General features: G+C 49.6%; 1 protein-coding gene across 1 annotated transcript in view; it reads right to left on the reverse strand.

The window, feature by feature from the left end:
• Nucleotides 1–23,444, reverse strand: part of ADCY8 (adenylate cyclase 8) — a 223,380-nt gene that overhangs the window by 34,528 nt on the left and 165,408 nt on the right. The window contains exons 10-12 of the mRNA XM_047842372.1: nucleotides 18,361–18,562; nucleotides 16,230–16,319; nucleotides 4,627–4,799 (exon numbers count right to left, since the gene is read on the reverse strand). Of these exons, the coding sequence (XP_047698328.1) occupies nucleotides 4,627–4,799; nucleotides 16,230–16,319; nucleotides 18,361–18,562 (465 nt within the window). The remainder of the gene's footprint in view (nucleotides 1–4,626; nucleotides 4,800–16,229; nucleotides 16,320–18,360; nucleotides 18,563–23,444) is intronic.

Here is a 23,444-nt window from a genome sequence, read left to right on the forward strand (position 1 = left end):
ACCTGTTGCTCGCCCTTTGTCACATCAACAATTAAGTACCATTATCCCTCTTCCAGTAAAGAAGAAACCGAGGCTCAGGTGTTAAACGATTCACTCTAGTTCACTGATCTGGCGCGTGGGGAAGCCCGGCTGTCAATCCATATCCTAGTCATGCTCTCTCAGGAGCCACTGTGCCCTCCTATATGCACTTTCTTGTACTTTCTTGCCCCTAAGCTCCTTGAAGATAGAAACAATGTCTTATTCGTCTGTGAATCTGCAGGGCCTAGAAGAGGTGGGACACAGAAGTGCTTACTGGATGAAGAACGCTTGGTTTAAGGGTGATGGCGAGCAAACATCACAGGGTTGTGGAGAGCAGACACTTGGCTTACGGTGACTCAGTGGTACAATATGATTCCAAAGGAGCTAACGTTTCTTTCAGTCACTCGTGTATTTAATGTTTCACCCAGTAAGTCTTTAATTGGACACCCACTGCCAGATACCTCACTAAGTGCCAAAATATAAGCATGAGTAATGGTCCTTGCCCCCAAATGCTCCTGCTCTAATGGAAGAGGAGGACGTGAAAAGTAATGATGGCAACACCGAGGGAGAAGTGCAATGAAAGGTTAGGTGCACAGGTTAAAAGCGAGGAACGCTCAGAGGGGGCATTACTGCCCTTGGGCTGGACCTTGAGAGGGATGGGCTAGGAATAAGGAGATGTATGCGTCCGGCAGGGGAACAGGCAGAAGCCCCCTGGGCGGGTAACCAGCCTGGTTTCCTATGGCTAGAACACAGGATGGGTACGTTGTGGCCTCTGGAGCTACAGAAGGAAAAGACTAGAGGAGTCATGGGGGCCAGGCCAGGATGGCGGGTAGAGTCCTTGAGAAACAGGTTGAACTTTTAGCTTCTTAGAGGCAATAAGGAGCCCCTTAAGGGTTTTAAGAAGGATAATGAGTTCACCAGATGGCTCTGGTGGCCTTCAGAGGGGTGGACTGAGAGTGGAGGCCGGGAGATCAGTCAGGCGACCGCAGCAACGAGAGTACCGACCTTTCTAGAACTGTAGCATTTGCAGTGTGGAGGGGGCAGGTGGGACACTAATTGCTAGTATTCATCAAGTGCTTGTTCTATGCCAGGCCTTGTGCTAAGTTTCCATGATCACATTTGATCTCTCTGACCCTTCTACTCTGGACGAGTGGTTACTGCCCCCATGTTACAGGTGAGAAAAGCCGGGCTGAGAGAGATGGTCACCTTTCACGAATTCCCTTGGGATCCCACAGCTGGTTGATGGCAGAGCTGGGGCCTGAACCTAAGTCCTTTAACCCCGAAACTTGTACTCACGCGTGTTATGATAGAATACTTCTCTGTAAGGGCTGCTGACCAACGGGAGTCCCCAGGGATTGATAAGATATTGGGGGAGAGGGTGCCTCTCTTGTTTTGGGCTCAGCGTCATCCACTGAGACAAGGAGTTGTGCAGATGGGGAGATGCCCGTCTGAAGTATGTGGGACCATCTCTCTGGAGACGCTGCCCAGCCGCCCGGTGTAAGGTTTTCTGCACTTCTCGTGACCGGGGCACCCGGCCCCCAGGAGCAACCCGCAGAATGCCCCCGAACCATCATGAGCAGGCTGTGGCTGCCAACGAGATACACAGTGGCATCTAATGACCTGCTGACTTCCACCGTAGCGGAGAGAGAAGGCTGAACGAGCAGCTTCCCGCTCCTCATTAGTTTAGTTCCTTTGAAAGCAAAGTGGGAGTCAATACAAGCCTAGCCGATAACCGACCTTGGCGCAGGAAGAAGCTGAGAAAAATACTCGGACGCTGGCAGCCGTGAGCCTGGGATTACGTTTACGTTCACAACCCTACTTAACAATTTCACTACAAGTTTTTGCTGAAGACCTCAGATCAGGGGTGCCTGGGTGGCTCAGTCGGTTGAAGGTCCAAATCTTGATTTCAGCTCGGGTCACGATCTCACGGTTCCTGGGTTGGAGCCCCATGTTGGGCTCTGTGCCGACAGCTCGGAGCCTGGAGCCCGCTTCGGATTCTGTGTCTCCCTCTCTCTCTCTCTCTCTGCCCCTCCCCCTGCTCGTACTGTGTTTCTCTCTCTCAAAGATAAGAAAGAAAGAAAGAAAGAAAGAAAGAAAGAAAGAAAGAAAGACATAAAAAAATTTAACAAAAGAAGCTGTGCTCCCCTTTAAATAGCTAAGTTGTAGCTGGTTTAATTTTATTTTTACCACAAATGTGGCTTATTTTGTTCCTACATGTCTTTACCCTCTGTTTGGCCGCAGGACACCGGTGGCCACTAACCACGTTACCTAATTTGGAACTCTTCTGATGGTCTTTGAACCCTGGGCATCCGGTGGGAGTTTCTTCAGCTTGACTTAAAAGAAATTTACGCGGTATTGACAAAGGTGGACGTTGGAGCCAGGAAGACTCGAGTTTGAATCCGGGTCTATTCCTTACTGGCCCCGTGCCCAGGATAATTGTTTAACCTCCCCAAGCCTGAGTTCTTCAGACGGTTGCCATGGGGATCAAATATACATACAGTGTCTGATGCACGTGTACAGCAGGCACAAATTAGCGTCTAGAATTCATAAAGACCCTTCGCAAATCCAGTGAGAAAAAGGCAAACAGGCTAACACGTAAAGCAGGCAAAGGATATGATCTGACAATTCACCCAAAAGGAAATCCAAATGGTGAACAAGCAAACATATAAAACGCACACACTCAGTCATGATCAAGGAACTAATGAAAATAATGAGACCCCCATAAATGCCACAAGAATTTTAAAAGTCTAACGACAGTGTGGGTGGCAACCAGAAGCAACGGGACCACGGCTTGTGAGAGGGAAAACTGTTTTAAGCACGTTGGAGAGCAAATCTGGCAATATCATAAAAGTCGGAAATGCGGATACCCTACAATGCAGCGAGTTTACTTTCGAATAGAAGTTCCAGGAGAGGTCTTCGATAATGGTCACTGAAGCGTTTTTTTAAGTAGGGAAAACTGCTAACAGCCTGAAAGTCTATTAATAGGTCAAAGGATAAATATATTTTGGTACGTTTGTATTACATAATAGGAACATATTACAGCTGCGGAGATTGTGAAAGCTGTCGACGGAATTACATCTGGAGACATCAACCCACACGTAACTAAAAAATACAATACTGCGTGACAACAAAATAATTTTAGAAGTAATTTATAATACAGACATAACTAAATATATATTTAGAAAACCTGGGGGGCGCCTGGGGCGCTCAGTCGGTCAAGCATCTGACTCCTGATGTCGGTTCAGGTCATGATCTGAGGGTTGTGAGATCAAGCCCCGTGTCAGGCTCTGCACTGAGTGTGGAGTCTGCTTGGCATTCTCTCTCTCTCTTTCTCTCTCCCTTTCTCTGCCCCACCCCTACCTCAAAAGAAATGAAACAAAACAACAAAAACCACAAAAAATCACAGATGGGAAGGGTATACACATTAAGTGCATTAGAAATTGGCGTGTCCGAGAAAGAGAGGAGAGGAATGCCGGGGAAGAGAACTTCAGCAAAATAGCTTAAATACTTTACCCTTTTAAGAGTGCAGAAGTAACTACGACTCGTTATTAACACTGTTTATGCAGGGGTTGGTTCACAGACGTTCACCTTATTAGGCTCATGCACATTTTCTGAGGTTTTTTTGGGGGGTGATCTTGGCCTCATCTTTTTCTCATTGGGTTGGCCCCTTGTGGTCTCAGTTAGCCCGGTGCCTCCCACACCAGGGCAGAGTTGTCTCTGCCACTTCCAGCTCAGATAAAGCTCCACACTGCAGGTGTGTGAGGGGCCACTGGCTGTCACCAGGAAGTTCATCCAGAGAATGAGCTGTGACTCACGAGAGCCAGGAAAGGGCTGGAGCCGGTGGAGAAATTCCTCTCCCTTTCTCCGCCCTGAGCTGCCTTTTCCCCACCTAGCCATTCCAGCTTGCATTTGCCTCCTGCCCTCTTCCCTTTATTTTCACTGCCCTGGGGGTGTACCAGCCCTTCAGCCTCGTCTCTGGCTCTGTTCTAAGCAATCTAGGCTGAGACATTTTTTTTAATGTTTATTTATTTTTGAGGGGGGGTGTGCAGAGAGAGACAGAGAGGGAGATACAGAATTGAAAGCAGGCTCCAGGCTCCAAGCTGTCACACAGAGCTTGATGCGAGGCTCGAAATCACGAGCTGTGAGATCGTGACCTGAGCTGAAGTCAGATGCTCAACCTACTGAGCCACCGAGGCGCCCCTCTTTTTTGGTACTTTTTTGAATTTCAAAAACAATACAGTGCAAGGAGCATAGTAAGTGCCCGACGCACAATGTCTGCTATTATTAATACTGCCCCAGCCAAATTATAATCAGATCCTGTACGTCTCGGAGCTGTGAAACTGGAAGGAATCGCAAATTATTGGGTGTGGAGGAGACCGGAACTCCTATTTAGTTACTATTCAGTCTAGTCTATAAAGCTGATGTTCAGGATTGGAACTAGGGATGTTGCTTAGACTGGTAGGCTAGCGAGTGCCTGAGCTGAGAAAACAGAAGTCAACGTCCAACAGTCCCCAGGTTTTGGTGTCGCCATCTCAATCATTTTCCCAATGGCTCCCTTTCCCACTGGGAGTCTGAGCACTTTTTGAGCACGCAACGGCGGGCACTTACTCTCCGCTGTGGTTTAGGTTGTCATAGCGCAGGAAGAGGCCCGCGTAGACGGTCTCAGTCAGCAGCGCGTAGATGGCGATCATAATCAGCAGCACGGCCAGCTTCAGGACAGAGTTCAGGCGGAGGAAAACCGCACAGGTCACCATGGCCAACACCCCAGTGAAGACGAAGTACTGGGAAGAGAGAGGGGGGAGGTGGTCAGACTCAACAGGAATGTGGGAGGCTCGCTCTCCTCGGCATGGGTGCTGGCGGGGGGGGGGTCTCCTGATACAGATGGCCGCTGAGCACCTCCAGTTGGAGACCTCAGGCTGCCCTCCAGTTCAACAAGCCTCCAAGAGAACTCATCAGTGCCTTACCACCACCTCTCAAGCCTCTGTTCCGTGGTGTTTGGGGACCATTTACACCAGCCCTAGGCCAGAACCCTCGGTCTCTTCTCTGCTGCCTTTCTCTGCCCCCCCCCCCCCCCCGCCCCCGCCATTCCACAGCCGGGCCACCCCGAGTCTGCAGACTCCACTCCCTTCATAAAGCTCACATCCATGCAGTCTCCCCTTCTGAGCTCTTTCCGTTCTGGTTCTGGAACGGTTTCGGCAGCTCTGTCTCCTCGCGGGCCTCGACCCTCACTGAACACACGCTGGCTTTCTCTCTCCCGAATCTCTAACACACGCCTCATCACCCCACTCCTCGCCTTGAAGGCCTTCCCTGGCCCACCATTCCCTCAAATGGTGTTCTCCTTGCCGAGTGGGAAGCTCACAAGGCCATGACGGATCAGATATCTCCCTTCACTTTCCAAACCCAATGTAGGCTTCGGCCTCACTGTCTCCTTGCAACTCCCACAGCTGTTTCCGGACCCTCCTGGGCCCCCGCTTTGCACCACACAACTTCTTGCTCCAAGCTCATTCCTGTGACTTAGCCTCGCTTCTCTGACAAGTGTGAGCTCAGGTGTCCTTGCCCCTGAGAAGTCTTGGTGCACATCTCCAGGTGCCCTGGAAACTGTCTCGTTCCTCCACAGCACCCCCCCCCCCCCCCGCCCCACACCCAGGATAGGGTCTATCTCCTTATGTTACAAGTAGCTGTTTAAAGGGCCAGTCTGGCACCACTCAAGCTGGAACACCGGAGGGGCCTCAAGGGTCAGTCTGCCCAGGCAGATTTCAGCCTTCCGGAGGACACTCCCCGGAAGGCTATTTCCCTTACAGAAGCAGCTCCTTGTATCATTTTGGATGAACAGGTTCAGATTCTGACTATCCAGTGGGAAAAAAGAATAAACCCGGCATCATCAAGGGCCACTTGATGGCTGTACTTGGATCTTTCCACACTTTTTCTCTTGCAATTCTCAACGTAACTGGCCAGGATGGGCATCGTAATTCCCATTTCGCAGGTGAGGAGACTGAAGCTCAGAGAGCTCACGTAAATCGCTCGAATTCTCACAACTGGCAAACGGCACCCAGGACACCTGGATGCATCTGTGCACGTCCCCGTGACTCCAGTGGACACACGGAGCTTGAGAACTCCTCAAAATCCATTCTAGCCCTGTTATGCATGGCTCCGTGTAGCAACTGGAGGTCTCCTCTCTCCTGTTATAGACAGAAACAACTTCTGTATGGGCAGAGGAGACCAGCGAGAATTTCTAGAATCTCCAAACAACTACAGAACAGGTTTATTGAGTTCCTAAGCCAAACTGACCCATGAATGTACACAGTCAACAGTGATATCAAGCGAGACCCCACTGAGGGCAAAGGCCCCATACTATTATGACGCACGGGGTAGACTCAGGAATGAATAAGGGGGTGTTCCGACAGATCCCCATGTCTGGGGCGGCCTTCACTTTTGTCTTTCTTAGTAAACCCAGTTGTGTCCTTGTCTCAAATGGATGATGTGTTTTCCTCCCCTCTCTAAGATCTTCCCTTGGCAAGATTTTCGGGTAACTCATCTTGATGTCTCCATGCCATCAATTTAGCAAATGGAGAGGAAAGATGAATAGGCCCGAGGCATCCTGTTTCATCATTACCTGCATCATGATGAAGAGCTGTGCACAGTTTTAGCAGTGCAAATTATGAATCATGTATTAAATCAAAGCTGTCAAAATGACTGTGCCCTTGAGAAAAAACTTTATGAGGGCACAACAGTCAAGTTAAAAAAGCGTAATGAGGATTTATGGAGTGGCTATTGCAATCAGGGCATGGGCGCTGGGCGTTGGGGATTCCAAGGTGAGTGAGAGATGGCCTGGACCACACCTTGTGGTCTAAGATGTGAAGCCGACGTGGAGACACCAGTGACAATGTGCCATGGAAAGTGCTCTGCCAGCAACGTGATCGCGTGTGATGGAGCACAGGGGCAGAAGGCAGCATACACGTTTGGAGAAGGATTTGTGGGGCAGGCAGATCTGAACTGGATCTGAAGGATGGATAGGATTCACACGATGGAAAATGGAAAGGGAAGAACATTCTATGAAGATGGAATGACGTGAACTCAAGAGTGCCAAAGACCAAATCTATAGAACTCCTGGGGTATGTCAAAAAGTCGCATAATAAATCCTAAGGCAAGCCAGGAACATAGGCAGGCAGATCAATTTCAAATGAATTGCCCGCCTCCTTTCTCTGCCAAGACGTCTGAAATTATCAGAGTTAAATACAGTCCCATATCTGCACGAAGGGTTGATGGATCTTTCTTTTTGTGGTCTGAACCAACCGGGTTAGTGCTCTCTCTCCAGCTCTACCACCTCCCCCCATTCCACTGAAACAAACCACCCTGCTCACTGCTTTGCACATTTTAGGGAACTTTCCGCCCTAAAGTATAAAGCTGAACCTCATGGTGATGCTGTAAACCGCAGGATCATCAAAGGAAAGAGGCCCCTGGATAAATAACATCAGGAGCTTCTCCTCTGTCTCTTCCGTAGCTTGAATGAATAGTGGGAGTGGGACCAGGAAATGGGGAGGAACAGGAAGCTACTGAAGTATTAGGACTTCGTGAAAATCTCTCTTTCAGCTGGGTCTGGACCCATAAATTTCATGTTTCCTATAACGTGGGAAGATGCCGGACCTAACACAGTTACTCAGCTTCTGTCAAATGATAGTCTCTGTGTTCTTTAAGTCACTCCGGGAACTCAGAAGCCCCACAGTCTTTAGAATGCCCCCCACAGGGGACCCGGGTAACATAAAGAGTTCATAGGTGTGGCAGGGCAGAGACCGTCGGCAAAGCCATGTTGCAAAAACTCTCATGTGGACCGCTGAGAAGTCTGCCCTATAGTCTGCAGTCCACAAGGAACCACGGATGGGTTTCAGGTTTGCAATGGATTCAGTAGATCTAGGAAAAAACTGTGATGTGGGTAAGTACAGGATGGAATGTAATGAATGGAGAAAAGCTGAAGGTTTAAAAGAAATTTTTTTTTTTACATTTACTTATTTTTTGAGAGACATAGAGGGAGCACAAGTTGGGGAGAGGCAGAAAGAGAGGGAGACCCAGAATCTGAAGCAGATTCCAGGCTCCGAGCTGTCAGCCCAGAGCCCGACGAGGGGCTCAAACTCACAAGCCGTGAGATGATGACCCGAGCCGAAGTCAGACGCTTAACCGACTGAGCCACCCAGGCGCCCCAAAGGCTGAAGGTTTAAAGACAAGTTTAGGGACCTACCCAACAGACGAAGCAAGAGCTGTGTCTAGCTTCATGTGAAGGTGAGGAGAGAGGGGAGTCGGAACTGGTGCTAAGCATTCCAGCAGGGATTAGTCTATTAACTAAGAGAAAAAAAAAAAAAACACAACTACAGAATGAGGGATGGGGAAAGGGAATGCGTTCAGTTTTAGGCTTCTCAAACTTTAGGTATCGAGGGTGGTTCAGTAAAGACAGCTCGTGGCCACCGCAGGTGTGAGGCTGGGGTCCGGAAGACAGATGGGGCTGGAGACGTGCAGCTGACATCGTTCGGCTGACCCCACAGCTGTGGAGACCACCCAAGCAGAACATGAAAAGGAAAGACAGAAGACACAGAGACTAAAATGTAGAGATTCCCATATTTGAGGGGCTGTGGAGGAAGAGAAATTGAGAACATTGATTAGGGATTGTTGGGGGTGTCAGAGAACAATGAGGAGACAGGAGTGTAAAAGCACAGAACCCAAAGAACAAAAATATCCATAGATGGGGCGCCTGGGTGGCTCAGTTGGTGGAGCAGCGGACTTTGGCTCAGGTCATGATCTCGTGGTTCGTGAGTGTGAGCCCCACATCGGGGTCTTTGCTATTAGCACAGAGCCTGCTTTGGATCCTCTGTCCCGTCTCTCTCTGCCCCTCCCATGCTCAAAAGCATGCACACTTTCTCTCTCTCTCTCTGTCAAAAGTGAAAATAAGAATTAAAAATAATCTCCATAGACAAAGATTTTCAGAGGAACATTTCAAAGGCAAGATATAGAAAAATGCCTTCCAAATACCTGTGGAAAGCAGGACGTAAAATTTTGTATGCGCTATAATCACAGCAATGCAAAATAGGGACACAGATAGGACATGGCTTTGCAGTGGATTATTGCCATCTAGTCCTTTAATTTGATCATAACATCCAATATCAAATGAGGCAATGGGTCAAATGCACTGTTTTGCAGTGAGTCCTTGTATTCCCAAGAAGTCTGCATCCCGATATAGTCATGGGGTTCTCTGCTTCTTCCTAGTTTTTTTTAAGCTTATTTATTTATTTTTTTGAGAAAGAGAGAGAGAGCGGGAGCACGGGAGGGGCAGAGAGAGGGAGAGAAAGAATCCCCAGCAGGCTCCATGCTGGTAGCACGGAAGCCAGATGTGGGTCTCGATCCCACAAACTGTGACATCATGACCTGAGCAGAAAACAAGAGCCAGAGACCCCCAACTGACCGAGCCACCCAGGTGGCCCTGCTTCTTCCTAGGTTTTAATGATGAAAAATAAGAACACCAGGATTTGCATGAGTAGTGTTAGGGATGGGCCAGTTTGCAGCGACCCCTGATAAAGAAAACACACAAGCTGTGCACTCTAAGGGGAAAAGAGACCCAATAATGACACATCAGTTTTGACCAGGAAAATAAAAAGATTGCTGCAGTGGGCACTAGGCACTGGTACCCAAGTTAGGAAATACAGATCAGAGGCATTTTGGTAGTGAGGCTGAAACGTGGGTAGGAGAAGAGAGACAAACCAGGAGCATGTGCAGATGTGAGGCAGCCTGGGTCCTGATGTTAGACGAACACTAGGTAAGAGGGGCAAGGGGCGGGGCTCAGGTGGGGGTGCGGATGCCTATACATCAGGGGTAAGTTGGTAGGAGGTGGAAATAATGATTATAACGGGCCACTCGCTGGGCGGGCACGAATGCTGTGTAAGGTCCTTTACGAATGCCTGCTTCTGAGTAATTGAGACTTTCTTCTTTCAGATAATACACGGACTTGGGAAATTACAAATTACAAATTCCTTCCAAGGGTATGCGGAAAAAAATCGGAGTCCTACATCATGGCCAAGGGTCAAGGGAGGCAAAATCTGATGAAGTTTGCAGGAAACAAGCATTTTGCCAGCTAAATGCTGGCAACTCGTTGCTCTATGCTTGTTCCTCTACGCTTGCAGAATGAGGACCTCCAAGCCACCAAGAATTGTGGCCGGCCGGAAGACACCCTGCTAACGCCAGGACGTTGTCATAAAGTATCATAAATGACCTCAGCAACGGATGCATATTGTCCTCCTAGAAGAGGAGGGGAAGACTATCGCACAGCGAGAACGTGAAGGGGGCCTTGAACACCGTGAAGGGGGCCTTGAACACCGACCCACGGAAGTCACCCAAGCTGGGCTGCGTCCATTTGGTTGCTGTGGCATTAGGAACTCAGAACAAGAGGGGCAGATAGCCGGCGGACCATTTTCAGAAGTCACTGCCGTTCAAAGAAAGAATCCAGACTTTCCGATTCACACAAAACCGGATTCTCAACTCTAACTCTTCGTACGAGCAGCAGAGTGAAGGGCACGGAGGCCAAGGCTGGAGGCTGCTCTGTCTCGTCCCGAGCCTCCCCCCTCCCCACCATCGAACAGTGATGGTGTTAGGAACCTGGGGTCACCACGAGTGTGGGTGGGGCATAACCAACCCGATGTTCCCCGCCGTTTACTGGGTTGTGTGTGGCAGAGGAAAGGGGCGTTTTGTGTATGTGGGGTGCTCTGGTACAATCTTCCTGTGCTTTGGTTTATTCTAGATCCCGATTTCCATGATTGACCTTTTTTTCCCCCCATAAGGGGGGAAGAAAGGTAAGTCTTGTCTAGTTCTTTACAGTGATTAGCTTAGGTAAGTCAAAGAAATACCACAAGGAGATGCAACGTTTATGACTGACTTGTGTTGAGGGCAGATGGACTCTTCTAGAAATTTCCTAGAAGCAACTACATTCTCAGTCAATACTTTCACCTCGAAATCCTTCCTGGAAAGCCACGTCTATATTAATGATGCCTACCAATAATGACTATCCCAGGAAAGCTATGAGGCAAACTCTAATCACAGAGCAGGCACAGTAGCTATTTCTTATGGAAAGCCACTACTAGAAAATATTTTTGGAAATGTAAGATGATGCTGATCTTGGTGGTGCCCACTAGCCGACTCAGTGTGGTCACTTGGAAGACTACATGCTTGTCTTGTCTCTGCTTCTTTGAGGACCGAGCTGAGACCCTTGTAAATGACCATCACAACCCATTTTTGAAAAACATCAAGAACGCAGTCTCTCTGTGTTTTGATTCCTAAACGGTGACGTCTCGCCGGGTCACCCATCTCAGTGACTTCCAGAAATTAAATGTGCTCCCAAAGGATGGCAATTTGACATTGTTAAACATACATCTAGGAAGTGTATGCGGTCAGCTGAGAACAACAGGCAGGGAGGAACATGGTGGGACTGTTGGAATAAAGTGTGTGCCCTCCAAGGCCACTCCCTGGGCGTGGGCAGCAAGCGCAGGGTCTAGAAGGATCTGGCTCCCTGAGAACGGTGCCACACAACGTGGTCACCATCTCGTACCCAGTGGGTGAGGCCAGAAGAGCAGCATTACGAAAGGGAAGCTGGCTATGAAAATATGGTCTGTTCAAGTGTTTAGTCACACATCGGGCGCAGAACCATGTACACGATCTCATGTTTGGAGCACAAAGCCTTGTGCATTTGAAAAAATATGTTACGGCCCTTAACTGCCACTTGGGCAGGCTCTGTTTTCCCCGAGTTACCAAAGACGTCAAGAAAGAAAGAAACCAGCATTTAATGAGTGTTTTGGGGCGTCTGCGTGGCTCAGTCAGTTAAGCGTCTGACTCTTGATCTCAGCTCCGGTCATGATCTCACTGTTCATGAGGTCGAGTATTTTCTGTGTGTTGGCTCTATCTGTCACCCAAACAATCTCATGGCATAGGTATCATTAATAATTTCCTTATACAGGTGAGAAAATGAAAGCTCAGAGAAGCTATGTGACTTGTCCAAGGCCACACGGCAAGTCAATGTCAGAAGAGTCCTGGCTCATCTGAGGTCACCACGCAGCCTCTGCTGTCCTCACCTGTTCTGTTTCCCGTGTTCCGTTACTGCCCTTGAAGAGCTGAAATCTAAGCTTTGGTGAACTGGGGCTGGTTGGTTTCTGGATCACGCCGTGCTTTTTATGGCTTTTGGGCTCTTTGTGGGGAAAGGCAAGTCTAAAAATTGATTATCATTTGGGAAAAAAAAATAAATCTCCTTTACGGATTTAGGCATAATATGAAACTGGCTCAGGGCAGAAACAAAACGGGCTTGTAGAACATCCCCCTGTTCAACTTAAAAAGAGTCCTGAAATTATAGTGAAGCCATCTAACATTCATTCTTCGTTCGGATATTTTGGGGGGGCCTACCACTGCAAAAGCGTGGGAAAACCTAATTTCATCCTGAACGGCAGCTGGGGAATTTTAGACCACAAAGTTCCCTCCGAAACCACTTGGGGTTCAGACTCCTACCCGCGGAGTTGACCAGAGAAATGAAGGCACTACTTTTTACACCCACTTTTGGAATTTAAAAAATCTGCTTCTTTGCTTGTTCACGGATTCCCTTTTCTTTTAATCGTTTCTCTTCCTCTTTAAAAAAAAATTTTTTTTAATGTTTATTTTTGACAGAGAGGCAGAGCATGAGCAGGGGGGCGGGGGGGGGGGAGAGAGAGGGAGACCCAGAATCCGAAGCAGACTCCAGGCTCTGAGCTGTCAGCCCAGAGCCTGACACGGGGCTCGAACTCACAGACCGCGAGATCATGACCGGATCCGAAGTCGGACACTTGACTGACTGAGCCACCCAGGGGCCCCTCTCTTCCTCTTTTTTGACTCCTGGCTTTTTTCTCCCTCTCCTCTTCCTTTTTCAGTCTCGCCTTTCTTCTCTCACCTTCATCATGACAGCTGACATTTAATGAGCAAAGACACGGATAATTCCACCCCTAAGCAAGACTGGCCCTTAGAGCCCTTTAAAATGTTAGCAAGCTCTGACTGCTTTTGCATAGTCGACTCTTTATTCAAATGTGCCAGTGCATACAATAAAGGGGGTCTTTATTGTATGCAATAAAGGTCTTTACTGCAGGTCTTTCCTTGGATCCTGCCAAGAACCCCAGGCAACGGTTGTGGGAACTGTATTCCTTTTACAAACCTGTGCCTCGTCCCTCCCCCCAGCCTACTTCTCAAATCATCCTGGGAATGCAGCTTTCTTTGCTGGCATTTACTGAGTCTTCATTCATTTTCAGGAACGGGCCAACTCCAGTTCAAGGCTGCATGATACTACCATCCATTACAACAGCCTCCTATTTTTACATCACATCATCCAGTTCCTTACACGCTTTGGGACCGAGTATTGTTTCTCACGGGGTGAGGCAGAGAGGTCAGGTGAAGAAACCAAAGCTCAGGGAGGTGAAGTAAGTGATTTGCCTGGGGACGCACACGTGGGGGAGCCATGAGGGGGGTGCTGCGTGCGGATTAAGCCTTTTCCCAGGTCTGTACGTCTGGTTCTCGTTGGGTAGACAAATCCTTAGGCAGAGCAGCACAGTCATGTATCTACCAAGATGGCAACCGGTTGGTCAAATCGGGTTGTTGGTGGTAGATGGTGATGGAAAGAGTCCAGCTCCCCGTCCTTTGGGCCAGTGGGTGTCCTGCGTCTGAGGGGATGCCAGGAGTCAACAAACTTTGTCTGTCAACGGCCAGACAGGATATATTTTGGCCGTCGCAGCTACTCAACTCGGCCAACCGTACTATGAAAGCAGCCGGGGGCCATCAGTAATAAATGGGTGTGGCTAAGCCCCAATCAAACTTTACTTACGCAACAGGTGGTTCGTCTTTGGCCAGAGGCCACAGTTTGCTGACTCCTGAGCAAGACGATCCTTTGGTTGTGGGAGGAAAGTACTGAGATGCTCATTTACTTTAACTCATTTTTTTAGACAATTTTAGCTTTTGAATATGGTCCCCAGTGTACACGACACATTAGCACAGCGAGAGGGGAATGTCGCGTACAGGTAAACATATACTGGGGTGGCGGGCTCGAAACCTCTTCCACAGGAAATAATACGTACATCACGGCTGATGTTTACTGAGTAGATACTGTGTGCCTGGTGTTCCTCTGGACGCTTTACAGGAATTAATTCACTGGCCCCTCACAACCACCCTTGAGGGAGGTACCACTTTCATCCCCGCTTTGTAGATAAGGAAGCTGAGGCCCAGAGGTGATGCTACACGATCCAAAAGCCACTTTCTTAGGACCGGCAATCCCACGTGTGCCGTGGTCCTGAGTGCGGGAGCCTGGGTGTGGGGCCAAGGGCAGACACTGTCGTAGAGGGACGCGGAAGCCTAGACGAATAGCTCGCGTCCCATGACACGCTGGGCGCTCAGCATCTGCTAACCCACCTACGGAGGCACCACGAGAACACGACATTCCCACCAGAGGCGTGTGAGGAAGGTATTATTTCTGCCACTCTACAGACAAGGACGCTGAGGTTCAGAGAGAATAAGAACTGATTCCCGATTCCACTGGCAGCAAGTAAGGGGGCTCAGCGGGGAGCGCAGCCCAGCTTTGCCTGGCTCTACGCATCTGACTGTCGGCCAACTTCCTGCCTCTTGGGACACCCCTCCTGCCCTCCAAACCGAGACGTTCTCGGGGAGCTGGTGTCCCGCAGAGTCCACGAAATCTGTGCTCCCGTCACTCCTTGGTGGGAAGAGGTCCCCCCAATGAGAGCTAGCCCCATCCTGCCCTGGACTTCCTTAAGAAATGCCTACTGCCTCCCTAGGGACCGAGCCTGGCTCCAGAAGCACGAGGTCAAGAACAAGCCAGGTATGGTCTGAACGGCAGTTCCAAGTCTTGATAACTGAATTAAGAAGAGGACAGAAAAGAAGAAGGAAAGAGAGAAGGGGGGGGGGGGGAGGATGGAAGGCAGGCAGGAGTGGCACCGAGCAAGTTACTCTCCAGGACCTTGTTGCGTTCTCTGTGAAACGGAGGGCACTCCTGCCGGTGCCCGTTTCAGCTTGAGGATTTCATGCTGCATTTAATGCTGCACATCAAATAGACGGTCTACACCTTGTGCGGCGCATGAGGCTTTCTCTCCCTTTCAGAGCGTTTCGAACACCGATTTCTCACACCTAGCTGAGACAGAGAGCCTTTCCTCCACCCAGATATTGGCACGGTCTTACAGAACTAGGGTCTGCCTGGTCCTCAGGGTGTGAGGATGGGCGGGGTCCGCCGGGACATCCCAGCCGTCCTCTCTCTTGACCCAGAGCTTCCGTTCCCAAATGTAAAGGTCTGGGCCATGGCTAACACAACCCAAAACTGTCCTTTGCCCAAATGCTGCAGGCTTGATCCCCGAGGTCCAGAGCCAGACCAGTGGCTCTGTGATCAAGGGAAGGTCAGACTTACATAATGATGGTGGAGATCTGTTGGGACATGTCCTGACCCCGTGTCCTGCAGTTTGCCTTTCGTGGTGGCTTCCTGTGTTTGCGATTTACTAGCTTCCTTCCTTCGGTCTCTTCCTCCCCTCCTTCCCTCCCTTCCTTCTTTCCTTCATTCCTCCTTTTCCCCTCCTTCCCTCCCTTCCTTCCTTCCTCCCTCCCTTCCTCCCTTCTTTCCTTCCTTCCTTCCCTTTCCTCCCTTCTTCCCTTTCTTCCTCCTTTTCCCCTTCTCCCCCCTCCTCCCTTCCCCTTCCTTCCTTCCTTCTTTCCTTCCTTCCTTCCTTCTTTCCTTCCTTCCTTCCTTCCTCTTTTCCTTCCCCCCTTCTTCAGTGCAGCAAACACCATCTGAGCCATAACTCTGCAGCCTGCCTACGCCGGAAGAAGCAACAGCACATTCTGTGGTAGGATTTTGAGATGAGCAGGGGAAATGAGTGGGGGAGGGGGAGAAAAAGGGGGAAGAGGAAAATGGATAGAGATAAAGGTGAAGAAGGAAGAAAGGAGGAAGAAGAAGAAGAAGAAGAAGAAGGGAGACTAGGGAAAGGCTAGAAGTGGGAGCAGGGAAGAGGCAGGGGAGAGAAGGAAAGGCAGAGAAGGGGAAGGAGGAGGGGGCAGAAAGAGGAGACGGGTCTCTGGAGCACTTTCTAAGACCCTTCAGCCAGTCCTGCTTGTGTGGAGCTGGTGGAGGAGACTCCTAGGCCAAGTCTCGCCAAGGGGAGCTCGAGAATAAATACCTCTGGGCAGGAGCAGATATCTGTAAACACAGCTGAGGAATTGAAAGTCAGGTTCTTCAAGGGTATCGACTTGTCAAAATCACACCACAGCTGCGGATTAAAAAAAAAAGAACAACAACAAGGAAACAAAACAAAACAAACAAAAAAACAACAACACAGGAACAACAAAGTCAGTGTGAGTGCCGGGAACCAAGGATTGTGTGCCGTCACGGTGTCATTCCAGAACGGAGGTGCCAGCTGGGATCTCCTCGTTCATTTTAGAGAAGGCCCTGGCTCAGAAAAAGCATTTGCAAGCCAGCCAGGAAGCCGGGTTGAGACAGGTCTGCTGGCCCCATCACGTAGGGTCACTGAGGTGTGTTTGCGGGGCTCCGAAGAGAGCCAGATGGCAGGAGGAAAGGTCTGAGGTACGCTCGCAGCCGGTCCCCTCATCAAAAGCTGGGAGGATTTCAGGGATCTGAGGGGCACATTTTCCAGAAAGACTCTTGGCATGGGGCGGTGGGCGTTCCCTAAGCCAGCACCTGCTGCAGATTTTGTGGTGCTCGGGGAAGAATGGCTACCGTTGGCCAAATGCCTCCTCTGTGCCAGACACGTTGGACAAAAATGCCTCACAAGCACCTTGTGATGTAGCTACCATTTTTATCCCCAGTTTACGATCGAAAAACATGAAACTCCGAGAAGTAAAGTAACTTGTCCAGGATCCCCAAGCTGGTAAGTGATAGAGCTGAGATTTGATCGCACGTCTATCTGACTCCAAAGCCTCTGAACCTCCTACTGCATTGCTGTGGCCCCGGTGGCCGAGAGAGAATCCTGACCTACAGCCACCGGATTGGTTTCCAAATCCTGCACCCCAGAAACACCGGACTCGTCAAGACTCGAGATCCTGGCTACACCTCCACAGGCCACGATCAATGGTCCTAAGCATTTCCATTTTCAATTGCAATAATCTATAAAATATTCCTGAGATGATGAGTTAGTTAGATTATGGTTTTTCTCCTTCTTTATCCCATAGAATTCTTTACTACGAGGCCAACCACAGAACTTGAGAGTCTCCACAGACTCTAAGTAACTATCGGGCCACCCTGGGCAATGAATTTTAAGCAGTATAAGCCTCCGACTCACAGGCTGACAGTTGTGGGAGTCCACAGTTTGGGTCCCTGAACACGTGGAGACCTTCCCTCAGGCCCAAAGGGCCCAGTGATGGGTTCGGCCACAAGATGATGCCTCAACTAGCCCCTCTCCACCTGCCAAGTTCATAACCTGGAATCGGATAAATCACTCCCCAAATCTAGACTCACTAAGTCATGGACAACACAGACTGTTCGTAGATACACAGAAAATGCTATCGCTGTCATGTTACCACTCTAGAGAGAAAATGAAATCATTAAAACATGGACCACCAAATTAGAAACAATGAGAAATATGGCAGCTGGAGAGTCGTCTGAGTTCAATGTGTCACAACCAATATGAACTCGTAGGAAGTCATAGGCAAGGTCTCAACCTTCCCGAAATGCAGTTTCCTTATCCATTACATGGGAACAGTAATACCTACCTGTAGCCCACAGTAGGTGCTCGAGAAAGGACAGCTATTTTATTTCCATCCCCCCCCCCCCACTCCCAGAGATACAATTTAGCATTTGAGAATGGGCGTGAGTCATGGAGTCAGACAGACCTTATTTGCAAGTTATTTCATGTCTCTGAGCCTCAGTTTCCTCAGCCATAAAGTGGGGATAATGAGACTTACCTCACGGGGTTCATGTGAGGATTAAATAAGAAAAACGCATACAGCTTCTCCTTCAGTGCATGGCACATAGCAGGTAGGTACTTAGTTAAAGGTAACTCTTATTTATGATTATAAATGATTGGCCATTGACAATACAGAAACGGAAGGGTGCTTGAGCTCCTTTGGAGCAAATAACCTCCCCCACTGGGAAGAAGACAGTTTGCCACCAGTAAAATGCACAGTTCTGACAGTAGTCCCATCTCTGTTCTCTGTCCCTAAGCTTGGGGCTGGACCAGGCACATGACGGTAAGTGGTCCCAAGGAAGCCGATGCCAAAGCTGCAGGCTCCATAAACTCTTCATTCCTGACTGCACGTTAGAAGCCAGAGGGTTGGTGGGTTTGGAATGCTTACGATATTCAAGATGGCGCCCAGGAAGTTAATCAAGATGGATGCAAAGATGATGACGTTCCGGGCTAAGTAGGTCTCGTTAATCCAACAGCAAGTTTTCCGGAGGACCAGAGGCAAACACTTGTAATCTTCTGCCGTGGTGATGAGGACCAGAGCCGAGTGCAGCATGATCAGGATGGAAAACTGGATGGCCATTGGCATCACCCTGCGGGGAAACCCAGAATGTTGGGTCATGTGGCATCAGTTGTCTGATCCCCACTCACCGGACAATATGGGTAATCACATCCGCGAGTGCCCTTCCCTGCCCCTGGCACCCAATAATTCTCTAAGGCTCTGTTTGTTTAAGAAAAGGACCATCAGCAGGAGACCTTTTTATTACATCCGTCCCTAGAATATCCCCTCTAGTGAGAAACTTCGGAATGACCATTGGATATTTGGCTTGATTTATTGTTTCTGCTCATTTTTTGGTTTTTTTTTTTTTTTTTTTTGCTTCTTTTATCATTCATCTTTCTCACTATGCGACTGCTGCCAAGGCAACACATTACTGGAATTTTATCTCAACACTCTGGCTGTGGGAGGGACCCACATGCCCTTTCCCCTTGAGGGTGGGCTTTATGAAACACTTTCCCTCTTGGTCTACTCTGATGCCAAGAACCTGTCTGCTCGGCACCTGTCTGATGCCAGCACCTGTCTGCTCGGTTGGTAGTGATTACCAAGTTTCGCATGGAACGTACTATGTGCTGCTTGGGACCTACCGGGTGCAAACTGAACTATAGGTAAGGAGAACTCATCTTTGCCCGAGGTTTCAACATCGCTCCCAAGTATCCATCTCGAGCTTCAAGGTCTCACCAAAGCTCTGTTCCCTGGTAGCCCCTATCTATTGGACACCTGCTTTAGCTTATCTCCATTCCTTGGAATGGACTTACGAAGTCTTTTGATCTCTCTTTTAGATGAAGATTTAAGGCTCGGAGAAAAGCACTTCCCCGGGGTCACCGAGTTTACTGTTGGAGCTAGGACTTAAAGTCCACTGTGCCATTCTAATCACTTAGGTGAGTGACTGATCTCCCACGTTTGCGGTCATCTTTTTTTTGCTTCTGTGGTTTCATCTACGTATTCATTCAACAAGCGTCTTCCCAGGCACAGTGGCATGCATCATGGGGCACCAGGACCCAAGACACATCTTCCTCATCCTCTAGGAGATCATCATCTGAAGGGGAATATGGACACACAGACGATAAACGATTGGATAATATGCTATGATCTCTGAAGGATTTTGAGCAACCATCATTTAGAAAATAGGAAATGCAATCCCGCGAGGCTTCACAAAAGAGGTGACATTTGGGTCAGGCCTTGAGAGGGTTTGGGGGAGGGGAAGTAGAGAGCAGGAGAAGAGCATCAGAAGAAGAGTGACCAGTGTGTTTAGAACCTCCACGGACTCAGTGGTGACGCTGTTGGGCTGGAGTGTAAGGGGTTTCATAAATGCCGTGTAGAAAGCTCCACATGGAGGCCATGCACGGACGTTCCGGAAGCTTGATCAGGAAGGACGTGGTCAGGTCTGTGTATCTGAAGGACAACCATGGTGGGCAGTGGGGGATGGAGCGAAGAGGAGATAAAGTGTTTTGCAGAGGTTTAAGTAGTTGGGACCTGAGTTACCAGGAGAGGGACATAAGGCAGCCGCACTGATAACTGGGAGATTCAGGGAAAGACGTGGAGGTAGTCTCAGTGTTTTGTATGTGTGTGCAGGGCGTGTGTGGAAGAGGGGCGTCGTCAAGGATACCACTTGTGCTTTTACCGTCTTAACTGGTAAATGCTGGAAGAGAAGCTGGCCGGTAGAGGAGAAGGATAAGGAATTTGATTTGGGGCCAGCTGAATTTTTGGTGCCCGTGGATCATCTGGCTAGAGATATCCAGAAGGTTAGGCAGTCAGAGGGGGCGGCTGTGGAACTCCGGGCCTGGAGTGAAAAGGTGGCGGCTGAAGAACTGAGAAGGAAGGCTTTGCCCAAGGAGGGTGAGAGGTAAGGGGACCACAGGCGAAGCCACAGAAGAAGCTGCAGGGCCGGAAGAGGAGAAGGCAGCAAAGGGAATTTAGGAAGTGTAGTCGAACACACAGGAGGAAAGGACGCATAGCACCAGGGAAGGCAGGGGAGGAGACATTTGTAAGGTGGGGGAGTAACCAAGCCTGGCAAACCCTCGTGCCTGCTGAAGCATCACCAAGGCTGGAAAGTGACTCTCCCGCCCCGGCCCCCAGCTTTCATTGTGGGAGGTTTTATGTTTTCCCTTTTTTTTAAAAAAAAATACTGGCACAGTTTTGATTTTATGGATCACCTTGACAGGAAATCTCTGCAGGAGTTCTAGATGAGAACAGAAGGTCTGTGCAGCAGTGGGTTCCCAGAGGGCCCTGGGCAGACGGGAAGCTTCCCCCCAAACGGGCTGGGGAAAACACTGCGGAACGGCATACCATCATACTGGGGTCCCCAGGAGAGGCGAATGAAGGAAGCTGCAGGTGGAATGCTTTGTCAGACAGTCCCCGGAGAAGAGGGGCCGATTTCGAGGCCGGTGCATCTCAACAACGCGAGGCAGCCTCTGAGAATGCGAATGCCTTGTTCCAGAGCGCGAGGCAGAAGCGAAGCTTGCAGAGGCCACTTTCAGAGCTGCTCAGAGGGAGCCTCATCTCTTGGGTGGCCCCCGCTGCCATCCAGACAGAGTCTGTGGCCCTCCAGGCCGCGCGGGGCCGCGACGGCTGCCCTGGGCTCCCTCTCTCACCTCTCTGCCCTCCAGTGGCAACACTCGGCCACATGCCCTGAGGACTGTGCTGCTTCTACGTCTGTGCTCTCTCCTGGGGGAATGTCTTGTTTGGCCTTCAAAGCTCAGCTTTTCTCTGGATTCTTCCTTGACACCTAGTATAGAGCTGAGCACACAGAGCGCGCTCAATAAACGCTCACTGATGTCTGCTTTTGTGGGGAGAGCAGGGGCTGTTCCTCCCCTCACCGCCTTTCATAGGGAAAAGGATTCTCCCCCACTCCCTAGCCCCTCTATCCGCCTCCTTGCCTCCGGGAGGAGTCTGCTATTAGCCCGATCAGAGCCTGTCTGGGGTATTCAGTGGACCTGGTCCTTCTTGGAAGGCAGGGCCACTGTTAAGTTCGATGTTTATATGAAGTTCAGCTGCTGGCCCTCTCCTCCTTCTAGATCCACTACTCTGCTTGGGAAGCCAGAGGCATGACCTTCCCTAGGAGAAGAGGCCTGGCCATCTCTTCCTGAGCAGAAGCTCACGTGCCCCCAGGAATTTACCAACAGGCAACTGCCCAATTCCTTTGGCGCTGGGGCAGGGGGGCATATGTGCCTTGTATAGGTCTTTCTGGGGATCGCAGCAGTGAGACCCCACGCTGGTGTGGGAGGGTAGAGTCGGGGAGACAGGTGGAAATCCAGGAGGTCCAGAATGGACATCATGTAGTCTCATGACTCTCACATCCCGTTTTCCAGCCTTCACCATGGGTTTGCACAGACAGAGCAAGCATTTGCTTGGACATTTACAAAGTGGGTGCTTTGTTGCCCATTTAGCTATTGTGCTTTGGGGTCCGCTTTTGGTGGGGTGTTTCGGGATGCTGGAGCGCCGCGCGTGGGATTTGCACACAGAACCCACTTGAACCCCTAACATGATTCTAAGTGATCAGCCTTCCCTTCTGGGTTTACTGAAACAAAGGAAAGGGCAGTGCTAGTGACGGACTTCTTACGTTTCCCCAAATTTGTATATTGAACCCTAATGCCCAATAGACGGTATCTGGAGGTGGGGCCTTTGGGGGGTGATCAGCTCATGAGGGCGGAGGCCTCACAAATGGGGCCAGTGCCCTCATAAAAGAGGCCCCCCGAGAGCTCCCCGGCCCCCTCCTCCATGTGAGGACACACGTACAAACCAGGAGGAAGGCTCTCGCCGGACACTGAATCGGCCAGCGCCTCGATCTTGGACTTCAGCCTCCACGACTGAGAAATAAAGTTCTGTTATTTATAAGCCCGCAGTCTGGAGTACGTTGTTACAGGAGCCCGAACAAGCCAAAGCAGGAAGGACAAGGCAGGCGTGTGGGTTAGTGAGCGGCAAGAGGGAACAAAATCTTGTGGGTTTGAACCGATGGCTCCAAAGCCTAACCAGGAACACAGCCTCGGGCAAGGTAACTAACTCTTCTGCGCATCCCTGTGAATCTGCAAAACCAGAATTGTTAAGCACACCTCTTAAAGGCGGCTCTGAGGTTAAAAGTCACAAAGCAGTATGCTTTGCACATAATACGAACTCAGAGAAACATTAGTTCTCTATTCACAGTGAAATCCAGAAGACCGAAGGCGTTTTAAGGATCTACGGGAAGAGTATTAATTACAAGACGCAGGGGCGCTGGCGCTGCGTATAAAATTCCTCTAAGAATCCCTGCAGCCGCTCTCCGGCGTTCATTTCTTTTCTGTGCACACAAACATCAGAACAACGAACTGTAGTTTTCAAATCTAATTACACAGCTACTCGGGCATCCAGGGTTTCTGAATTCGCTTTGCATTGTTGCTGGACATAAGAGGCAAGGAAACCTTTCATTTCTGAAATCGAGTCTGAAAAAAATGACAAAGGATCTGCAAACAGCTCTATCCAAATCATTTGTAGACACGAAGTTCTAACTGTTCTCAGCAGTCTGTCTTTAAAGCAGAGTCTGGGCTGGTAACATGACCGGATGTTTGCTGGGTGGGTGGGGGGTGGGGCAAGGATCAATGCGGATGGGTGAATAGCCTTAGCAGCTTGTGGTACGGTAGGAACAGGAAATTGGATCATACCCCAAAATGACATTTGAATCACCCTTCAAAATCTGCAAAGAGCCTATGAGTCCAATAGTACATTTGAGCCTCATAGCAACCCTGAGAGGTAGGTATTCTTAGCCACTTCGACAGATGAAAATGTTATGGCTCAGGAAAGGGAAGGAAACCAGAATTTAGCAAAATGGATACAGTTCTTTTAATTCTCGTGGCAACCTTGAGAAGTTGGCATTGTTATTCCCATTTTACAGATGAGAAAACCGAGGCTCCAGAGAGATCGAGTACATACACACAGCTAGTAAG

The sequence above is a fragment of the Prionailurus viverrinus genome, chromosome F2 (assembly GCF_022837055.1).
Source record: "Prionailurus viverrinus isolate Anna chromosome F2, UM_Priviv_1.0, whole genome shotgun sequence".
Lineage (NCBI taxonomy): Eukaryota > Metazoa > Chordata > Mammalia > Carnivora > Felidae > Prionailurus > Prionailurus viverrinus.